The 11,022-nt window shown below is 38.5% G+C and overlaps 1 protein-coding gene across 1 annotated transcript; it reads left to right on the top strand.

The window, feature by feature from the left end:
- Nucleotides 1–576: 576 nt before the first annotated feature.
- On the top strand, nt 577–6,324 carry cav2 (caveolin 2). Its single transcript, XM_084734932.1, has 3 exons — nt 577–932; nt 1,194–1,381; nt 4,320–6,324. The coding sequence occupies exons 1-3, from the start codon at nt 780–782 to the stop codon at nt 4,468–4,470; spliced, it is 492 nt and encodes a 163-aa protein (XP_084591058.1). The 5' UTR covers nt 577–779; the 3' UTR covers nt 4,471–6,324.
- The last annotated feature ends 4,698 nt before the right edge of the window (nt 6,325–11,022 follow it).

Below are 11,022 nucleotides of genomic sequence, written 5' to 3'. Positions count from 1 at the left end.
GCATGAATCAGAGATAATCATTCACAGATATACTCTTGTTTTGAGACCTACAGTATATTCAGATAATCAATAATATGGAGGTGTGAAATATTAATCACTTTTTATTTTATTCTTAAATGTGCATTAATTAATTCACCCGTGTAAACATGTTTTCAGGGAAATCCTGACAACAGTTTCCACAGTGCTACAGGCACCACATGGAAGGTGGAATTATAAAAACAGGAACAAGATGTTTTGTTTAGATATTGTAAATCGCTTGTTGTTTGTTCAAATATATAATAAATATATGAGTAACTATCGTTCATTTGTGCCACTTTTTTCAAATCAGGATGCAAAATGTTAAAGTTGTTAGTTAATTAAAACTGGCACACGAACTATTAAAAAAGAGGCACCCTAGGATGGACTTTTTCACGTTTTCTTCACCCTTTGAAGGCACAAAAAAAAAAAATGTCCCTCAGTTGTAAAACGAAAAAGGCACTGTTGTACTAATCATGCTTATAATCACATGGCTGAAGAGGGTTGGTGTATTCAGCATCATTAAGCCCTGAGGACTGCTGGTTCTCCATGGCTCATGACCAGAGGCCGGTATGCTGAACAGTAGTATCAGTCATCACTGTGCTTGTGAAAGGATCTGGGGAAGTGACTTTGAGCTTGTTGTGTCTCCTCGGCCCCACGCTGCGCTGCTGCTTTCCATACGGGGCGGGGTGGCGCTCAGTCCGGCGCACAGCGCAGAGCGCACCGTCACCAGCTGCTCTCCCTGCACCGTCTGACTGTACAACATGGGTCTGGAAAAGGAGAAATCGGACACCAGCATAATTATGGATGAAGATGAGTTCAACAGATCTATAGAACCTATTCTGTCGAAGAAGGGGAAGGTGTACACAGCGGCGGCGCCGGACCGAGATCCAAATGACATCAACGCGCACTTGAAGGTAAAGTCTGAACATGGTGCTTAATTGCTCTTTGAAAGTGAAACTACACACGGTACCGGTCGTAAAGTTGAATTATCTACCGACACTAAGTGGTGTAAGCTGATTGTTACTTGTAAGAAACTGTGAGGTTCGTAATCAGCAGCGTGAATTCCTGGAAGTCGCTGCCTGTGCGTCAATCCATCATCTCCAAACACCTTCCTGCCAGCACCGCTGATTATTTTCAGAGCTCATTGTATAATCGTGACTTGTGTGACCTGACAGGTCGGGTTTGAAGATGTCATCGCGGAGCCCATCTCCACGCACAGCTTCGACAGAGTGTGGATAGGAAGCCACGCCGCTTTCGAGCTGGTCAAATTCATCTTTTACCGCCTGCTGACCACGCTTCTGGCCGTGCCGATGGCGTTCATCCTCGGAGTGGTGTTCGGGGTGCTCAGCTGCATCCACATCTGGTAGGCAGAGGTTCCACTCAACCTGCAGCTCATTGTTTGCCAGCTAAGCCAGGCTCAAAAAAGAAGCTCCACAGTGCCAAATGCTTCTCATACAAGAAATAATGATGTTTTGTTTTTTGTTTTTTTTCAGAAAATAACAGAAACAACATATTAGAGCGATGCCATCAGATCCGAAACTATTTATAATTTGGAAAAGCTAAACAATAAACTTATCAGTAGTTCAAAGAGTTACAGAATTCAATTATATTGTACTGACACAAAAGATGTAAAGTGCTGAAAAAATATCAAAATCTCATCATAAAACATCTGCTGAATGCTGCAAACACATTGTAACTTCAAGTTACAATACCTATGAGATATAGAAAAATCTGAAAATACTATTAAAGGGACAGTTCACACAAAATCAAAATACATGTTCCCCACCTGACCTGCAGTGCTATTTGTCCATCTAGATAGTTTTTGGTGTGAGGTGCAGAGTTTTGGAGATATCAGCTTTAGAGACATCTGTCCTCTCTTGAATATAATGAAACTTGATGGTGCTCAGTTTGTGATACACCAAATAATATATTTAAAAACTCAGCAGCAATGATTTCTAGAACAATACACTGATGTTGTATTTGTCAACTATATCTTTCTGGCGCTTTGAGCACCAAGCTGAGAGTCCCATTACCTTCGAGAGAAGGCAGACATCTCTATGCCCGATATCTCCAAAACTCTGCAACTCATGACAGAACTATCTGGGTGGATAAGTATCCTGAAAGGCCGGAGGAAAACTTTCCCTTTAAAGTATAATAATATCACATAAACGCTGGTTTTATACCAAAAACAATTTAATTACTGTGGGAACATTACAGGAACATTATGGGACTTTTCCTGAGGGGCCTCATGCCAGCATGCTTGTTCTGGCTCTTTAAACAAACATTGACACAAGTTATTTTTAAAGTTAGCGTCACATGTAGTTTAACACTGAAGCGTGTTGTCAGTGTTTTGTTTTTATATCTTTATTTGGTTAATTATGTCATGCTTATGTCAGCTATATGTGCCTGCATCAAGTTAAACCAGGTGGCTTCAGGTTTTGGAGCGAATTACATGCATACACCCCAACCACAGCCCAAAGAGTCCATTTATTAACACTTGATGAAACAACATTTTATGCCATGAAGTGAAGTAAGCGCTCTATGGAAAGTTGGGGGGAATGTTGAGTTCCACTGGTAGTGGAAAAAAAACGCCCCGTGCCAGCAGCACAAGCCTATTTGCAGACCGGAGTGACATTCTTCAGATGCAGATAGAGAGCCGCAAAGTAACTTTCACATGACCTTTCACCCAGGTGAGGTCACAAGCTTCCTTCAGCTGCAGGAAGCCACCACAAGTATTCATCAATAGAGGACTGAGTGGTGACGCTGAGCTGGTCAATACATGTGGAATGTCAGGAAGGGAGCTCACACACGGGTGCTGCTTCAAAGGAGAGCACAGCTTTCACAACACTTTGTATTTTATGTAATATGTTGGAGTGAAGGTCACAAGCTGCAGGACTGTAACAATGTGATTCTTTATTGAGCTCCTTTTAAAACAGAGAGACAAACCACCTTATGGTAGCAGATAATAACAGCAGCAGATAAGATAACACAAATATCAGACATGAATTTAAAACATGGCTATAAAGATGGCAAATATCATATGAAACCCTCTAACTGACTGGAACATATCTTTTAAATTAGTATAAATGCACCCTAAACATAAATATGCAATGTCTTTATTTAGCAGGAATTTTTTTCATATCTTAATTATCGTGACAAAGTGTTATAAAACATTTTGCAGGAACACTGGTAGCATCAACACAGATGCTGAAGAGGTCTAACAGGCTGTGAAACCACAGCACCCTGAAAATGTATGAAACAGGAATTTAATTATGTGCCCTGAGAATGATAATGAATGATTCCAAGGACAGAAGGTTGGCCTAGCAGTGGATTTAAAGATCACAGTCTATCTAACTGTGTCTATCAGAAGCATCCATGAGCTACAAACTGAACCTGCTAGGCAACATTTCCTGGGATATGAATCAATGAGTATTTATAAGTCACAGGCACAGCGATTTGAGATCAAGAAACACACTCTGCATGCAAAGGTTGTTTGAATTCCCAGGATTTGTGTGGAATCTTCTGTACAGCTGAGTTATTGCTCAAACTGAGTGACACTTCCATCAGCCACTTTCAGGGATCGGCTACCTGTGGCTCTTTAGCTCCTCTCCAGTGGCTCCCTGCGACTTTGACAAAAAATGTATTCTCCAATTGTACAAATGTGTAGCTTATGCACCAAATAATTTACAATTTCTCGACTAAAACATAAGTCATATCCTACATCAGGGGCTCAGCACCTTTTCCTCTAAATTTTGCCATTGGCTGGTCCTGTGTGCCTGTAGGCTCACTATAGATGGATGCCAAATCCAAAAACTCAAGTCTCTGTGAAAAATACAGAATTTAAGAGTTTTTCCTCCAGACAGATTTTTATTTCTTTTTTTTTTGCTAAAAATGTCTCTTTTGATGTAAAGGTTGCAGACTTCTGGCCTGTTTGCTGAAAACAAGCAACACAGGAGAAGTTAGGCATCGGGACTGCCAGAAATATTTCTGTCAGAAACCTTTATGTCAGAAAGCCCAGAAAGCTGTCCGCCAAAGGGCCTTATGGCAGAAAGGCTTTAGGAAGTCATGTTACATTATAGCGAGAGTGACAACGTCCACATCAGAAACAGTGGAAACAAGGACTGATTTCAACCCAGGAGACTGGGGTTTGACATATTGTTAATCTTGATGTTGACGTATTATCTTCTTCAGGATTAGGTCAGGTTCAAAGAAATTAAACTTACCCAACTTGTATGATGATGTATTTATTGCACTTTCTCAGCATCTATTCCAAAGTGACCTTTTGACCTTTTTCCTTCCAGGCTGGTGATGCCCGTGATCCAGTGCCTCTTGATGCTCTTACCGCCTGTTCAGGTGGTGTGGAGGAGTCTGACAGACATGTTTGTAACGCCGCTCTTCTACAGTATGGGAAAGAGCCTGTCCTCCATTCAAGTGAAGACCACCGAGAACTAATGCAGACACCTCTCTGTCCCAGTGGACAAAGAAACGTAGGACTTAGTAGTGGAATACATGAGCTCTTTATAAAGTCAAATACAAAACACTTAAACCTATCAGTACATGCAAGACTTACTCATTTGATTATTTGTAGGGAAAAAGACATTTTCAAAGCCAGGATATATTTGGTGGAAAGGTAAACAACAGTTATACATTATCAAGACAAATCTAAAAAAAACAAATATTAACCAAATGTACCACAGTTTTAGCCTAAATTCCTAAATATCATGTTATGTTTAACCTCCAAATCAACAGATCACTACACATAGTCATTTACGATTTATCAGTCACATCACTACAGGGAAGTAAATGATTGTGACACTGTTTTGGACTTTATGAAAAGCTCATGTGCACCACCAAAAATGGAGTTGTTTTACTGATTGTGACCAAAAAAATTCTTGTCATTCCATTACACTTAGTGGCTGAGGAGGAGTGTAATATTATTGTTCAGGCAAACATGCTGTTGACTTGCTGAGAGATGTAATATTTCTGCTTTTTTATATATTGTATATATTGCAAATAACTCAGCTAGAAGTTGAATGTTATGAACTGACGCAGAGTAGAACTTCATATTAATATTAAACGCTAAGATGCAGCTTGTTGCACATTTTCAGGCTTATTTTAATGTAACTGCCATGTTGATTTCACAACGCAGTGGCAAAGATAGTGGGCATTTGCTTTTATATGAACCCAAGCTATATGCAATAGATTTGTTTTAACATACATGTTACCGAACTATGTCAAAAAGTAAGACTGGATATCATCGGAGGAGTGGCTTTCTAATTTATTATTTATGCAACAACCAATTCTTAATTGGCAAACAGTGATATTTGGCAGCATCTGATATAAGAGTACCAGATTATCTGCTTTGTCTGGTTGAGCTGAAATTCTGATACATGCAAATTTAATTTAGAGGCGCTTGTTGTTTGCTACAGTACTGCATTTTGGAATATTGATGCCTTTTTGCAGTGAATTTGATAAAGTTGAGTTTTCGGTACAAACCTGCACAGTTCCCACTTGCAGTTCTTGCTTGAAGCAGAGTGACAGGTACAAACTTTTACTGATTTGTGCATTCTGGTGAGATTGCAGACGCCGTGTTAGCAAACAGATGTCTTTATCCACAGAGCAGACACAGAGCAACAGTAGTTTTTTATTTGAACTCAGCAACGTAGACAATTTAGCGATTTTTTTTAAGGGAATCTTGGAACGTGTAAACAGGAACTAAGCCTGTTGAATAGAGTATAAAGTTTGTATGGCCATCCAAGAAAAAAAAAGGAGCACATCATTCCAACTTATTACTCAAGATTGCACTGCAAGCTAGCAGGCTAACCTGCTGAACTTCTGAACCAGAGAATCAGACGGACCTGTCGTCAAACAAAGACGCTGCATGATGTAACATTTTATTTCCAGCTAACAACTGAAGGCCAGCACTTCTGTCAGAGCTTTGTTTAATTATGTAGCCGAAATTAAACCGATGACAAGCTGCCAGCAAATGTGCTTGTGTTTAGTTTTTTAACTCTCAGAGGAAATTCACGGTAGGGTTGTGCAATAGTGGAACACACAGGTGTGTGGCTCAAGCTTTTTCACTCCTCAGCAAAACCATGCAGCACTAATCAACCTCAGCTCAGCTCAGCTAATCTTCATATTATACACAAATAAATCATAATGTGATATGCATCTGTCAGTAAAAATACTACTTTAATTTGTTTACACTTCATTTTCTCAATCATTCCTGTTACTACTCATTTTGGAACATTCGCTTTATAAGCCAGACTTGTCCTTCGTGACAAAAATAAAGACATTTTTTTCCTCTAGGTATTTTTTCTGTGTGCGGTTTTTTCTTCTGTCACAGGAGATAAGTGTGGCTGGGATATGCAGCTGAGTGCCAGAAAGGTCTCGTAAATCACTTTGCTGACATTGCACAAGACACTTTCCTATACAAAGATGAGCTGTGGGTCGATGGAACATGACCTGAGGCCACGCTGTTAGACCTGCAGGCCTGCACAGCATTTCTACCTGTTACCTACACAGAATATTCATTCAACAGCTTGCTTTAAGTTTGCGATGCTCTGTACTCCATGTGTAAACAGTGTTGTTTTGATTACTATTTTAATTACTACTATTACTTTGCTGCTTTGTCTTTTAGAGCTAAATGGCAGCTATCTTCATTTTGGTCTCTGACTTCAGCACCTCAGGCATATATTCTTTTTCTTCTTCTTTGTCTTTTTAAAATGAACGTACCCAACCAGAGTTCTCATCTTAGTTTTAATCATCTGCAGCTATGAACAGTACTCAAGCTAGGATGACGTGCTGCCCGGGAGGGTCAGCTGAGGGCAAAATTCCCCCACACATTTCAAAACCACCAGTGCTTTGCTCTGTGAAGCTCAGCTGTTTTGTACTGCATTGCTTCTACAACGAATTAACAGCGATACAACAAGCCAATTGCAGCCCATCCTCAAAGTCGTGTGAGTTTTTTTTTTTTTTTTTTTCAATACAAGTCAATGAAGATGCATCTGCCACAAATGTTTGCCTGTACGGTAAAGCATCTTCAAGGGAACCCTGACATCTTACCTTCGGCCAGAGAATGTGAGAGTAGTAGTAGTTGCTATAATGGCAATGTACTAAATTAAACAAGTAACTACAACTATTACTATACATAATACATAATAATACTACATTACAAGTAGTACTCCTTCTTCAGATAATGTATACTATTGAGTGTTGCAGCAACCACAAGAGCAGACGCATCAGAGAGTCACCACTAAGCCAACTGTTGTAAAGGGTGTTGATACTAACCTTGCTGAGTCCCAGTACAAATACAGTATTCGGTTTTTCTTGATCACGAACTATGTTTCAAATCCCATATCTATGCTTCATCAAAAAGGTTCAGCAAAGACTTTTTTGCCTGAGAAAAATTAACCCTTGTAACATTTCTACGGAGATGATGACTCTCTTGAATCTGTTTTAAACCACGGTCTGACTGGTCTGTCCAAAAGGACTAAAACATATTTGCATACTTGCGCTTTGGCATTTTTGCATGTTTGTTCTCGATATGAACTACCATTTCCTTCCACTTGTTATGTGATTTCTTTATTGTTGTTGTTGATGTTGTCCTTTTGTATTGCGTCATTATGTGAACCCTTGCTCCACAGCAAACTTCTCCGAGGGGACAATAAAGACAACCTCGTATTGATGATAGATGTACTGGCCCTTCTAATGTTGAGAGTACCACCATGAGGCACTCGACTCAAGGAACAATGGTCCCTACAGTGTTGAGCAGCTCACCCTCTCCTTTGACCTCCAGCCTTTCTCTAAACTGGAAAGCAAACAGACCTTCTACATAATAAGCAATACAATGTACTACTGTTCTAACTAAAGCGACAACTCTTTGTCTACAACTAATATGACTACTAACCTTCAAAGGCTGTTTTTCCCTGTACAACATCAGAAAGATCAGACTCTACCTCTCTGAGTATGCAGCACTTCTATAAGAAAAGACTGAAAACAAGCACAAAAAATCACCCTCCTAAAAAAACATTGGTATTTATAATAAATAAGGGTACTTTGTTTCAAAATTTAAGAGCTTTAAGACAAAAATTCAGTGAGTTATCATTTCTGAGACAAAAAGTTTTACAACTGGCCTTAGTCTCCCTTACTTTATTTTTAATATTTTAATTGAGTGTAATTAATTTATCATTTGTATCTTAATGTCAGGAAAATGAGAAAGCGAGACCACTTGTTCAGTTTTATTGACAGAGACAATGATAGTTGCTAAGCAACCACAATGCATCTCCAACTGTGCAAAAAGTAACAAAATAACAGCAGCAGTTTCCTTGTGGTCAGTATGACCCCCTGTGAACAAAATAGGTAAAAATGACCACATTTTGTTTGCTTTGTTAAATTTTTATTAAAAAAAAACATTTTAAATGAAAATACAGACACTTTAAGGAAAAGTCAGGAGCCGGCAGCACTGTATTTTTACGTCAATAATGTTATTGTACCTATAAATGTGAAAACGATAAAAATTTGTGCGTTGGCTGGTCTGGTGTGTTTGTGAGACAGTACCAATATTCCACAAATATCACACAGAACTGGTACACAAACTAGACGTACTTTGGAAAAGGCCTCAGGATTCCTTTCAGGCTTGTGTCCACTGAGCTAACCATGACACTTGTGATAATTACATCATATCCTGTGTGTCGGTGAATATGCACCTGATAATAAATCACATGCCTTCTACTGTGTGCAAATTAGTTGTATTAGTTCTTACTGTGTTTCTCATAATGAAACCAGTCTGGGCTTTTATCATTCTGTGTGGACTCACTGTCATGCCCTCAAAGGTGAGTTTGTGCCACTCTGAGCTACTGGTTGTTTTAAAAGAGCAGTCGTCACTATCTGAAGGTGAGAAAGGTCATCCAGCACCATCCTGCAGCCCGAGAACACCCCTGGCACTGGGACAGAATCAGCTGTTTAACAACCTGTTCTGTCTCTGCTCTGGCAGACACATTTACATGTTTCTGATAATCTAATCATAAACTTAAACTGCCTCAGATCCTGTTCTGCCACGCAACCACAATATACCCAAATGATAATCTTTCTTTTTCCTTAAATTTGAATCCTGGAGGTTCTTCATATCCCGAACAAACAAATGTCTCACACTGTAGAACTGTTTTCAGATGTTGCTCAAATGTTAATGCTAATGTCTCAAACTGCTGATGTTGCCTTCTCTGAGTCTACAGCAGCCTTATCTGAAACAGGTTTCGATTTGGTTATTTTGATCTGTGTTCAGTTCCACAACCATTAAAGGAAAGACATATTTTTATTTGCCTAGTATGGTTCCAGAACAGATGTGACATTTGGTGCATCAAAACCAGCAGAATCAGTCATGTCAAAACAGTTTCTACCTGATAAGAATCGAAACGTTCCTGTACATTAAATCTATTAAAAACAACTGACAGTGCGTGGAAGTTATCTCGTCTTGCCCATGATTTTTCTCTTACACACCTGTCAAGAAGAAAGTGAGAGCGTACATGAGCCTTTAATTCTATTTTAAAGCAGAGCTCACAAACAAAACTAAGTTGAATGAAAACAATAAGAGTCTTAACACATGTCAGTGTTCTTATTTTCTGTGTACATAAAGGAGAAGAATAACAACCACAAATGTCCCAGCTAGTGTCCTGAAGAGTTAAGAGGCAAAATGCTGACAATTTAAAATCAAAACGGTCAAACTGATTGGAAAGATGCAGATTTCCTAAGAAAAGCTATAACGATACCTCACATAGACTCAGATATAGCAGGGCAGTGTAACCACGAGTCCAAATCTCAAGATGAAAAATTCTCAGGCAAACCTACTTTCTATTATTGCACCCTTTATAATTAGTTTAAGTCTTAAGTATTGGCTTTATTAATGTTCAATTAATATTTACTGATGCTTAGATTAGTTATAGAACAACCTGAAGGTTCCATGTCTTTATGGTGAATGGACTGCATTTTATGTAGCCCTTTTCTAGTCTACTAACCATCCAAAGTGCTTTAAAACAACTCCATGCTTACCTATGTCACAAGTGGCATGATGTACAGTGAGTGGGTCATTATATGTGCGATAGGGGCTTCATTCATTTTGGGGTCCTACTGTTTATTTCACAATAATAACCCACTCACTCTACATTATACCTTACAAGTTGGCTGATCTTAAAATGGCTACAGGCACCTATTATTTTTAGTAGAAGAAATTCTGAAATCAATAAAATATTTTAAATCAATAAATCAATATTTTCTATGAAACCACTGAGTTCCTTAGTTAGTCACCACACAATAAGTGGGATAAACATAAATAGAGTGAGTCATTGTTGTGAAATGCAGGTCCTAAATGACCCGCTCACTTTACATTATGCCTTACTTTAAATGTCATATGTACCTCGGACAGCTGGATAGCTTGCTTAAGAGGTCTCAGAAAAACTAAATTCTTCAACACACAAATCAACAATCAATCAACAATCAAAATTATATCTCTAATAATTGGGCAAGAGAGTAAATATTGTTGCCTTAAATTTTCATTTGGTCACAATTTTGACAAAAGGTTGGATGTGATAATGTCAAACTAATGTTGCTGAGAGACTGCAACAGTTGTGGTTGTTAGTAAAAAAAAAAAAGAAAAGAAAAGAAAAGAAAAGAAACAAACGAAATGTGTACCAACTACTCAGGGCAAAATAAATTTTCATATATTTCCAACAATTATAACTGTTATAAGCAAAGAGAGTATGAAAAAATCCAAACTGATTTTGCAAAACCTGGCAACCTGTAAGTTGTACTTAGTAATGACCTAAAACTGATCTATTATACAGCATTAGTGAAGTATTAATTAACAGTCATTAAAACCATTTGTTACAACTCATAAACTCATCATCAATACTGCTTTAGTTACCACAGGTCAACCCAAAGCTGTTAAACAAAAAAATACACAACTTCTGTGTGCATGTTGCTCTATAAGCCACATTATTACTCTAAAAG

This window comes from Lutjanus erythropterus, chromosome 13 (genome assembly GCF_056507025.1).
Source record: "Lutjanus erythropterus isolate fLutEry1 chromosome 13, fLutEry1.hap2, whole genome shotgun sequence".
Lineage (NCBI taxonomy): Eukaryota > Metazoa > Chordata > Actinopteri > Lutjaniformes > Lutjanidae > Lutjanus > Lutjanus erythropterus.
The sequence above is the reverse complement of the archived record's forward strand: the minus strand, read 5'-3'. Positions and strand labels throughout refer to the sequence as shown.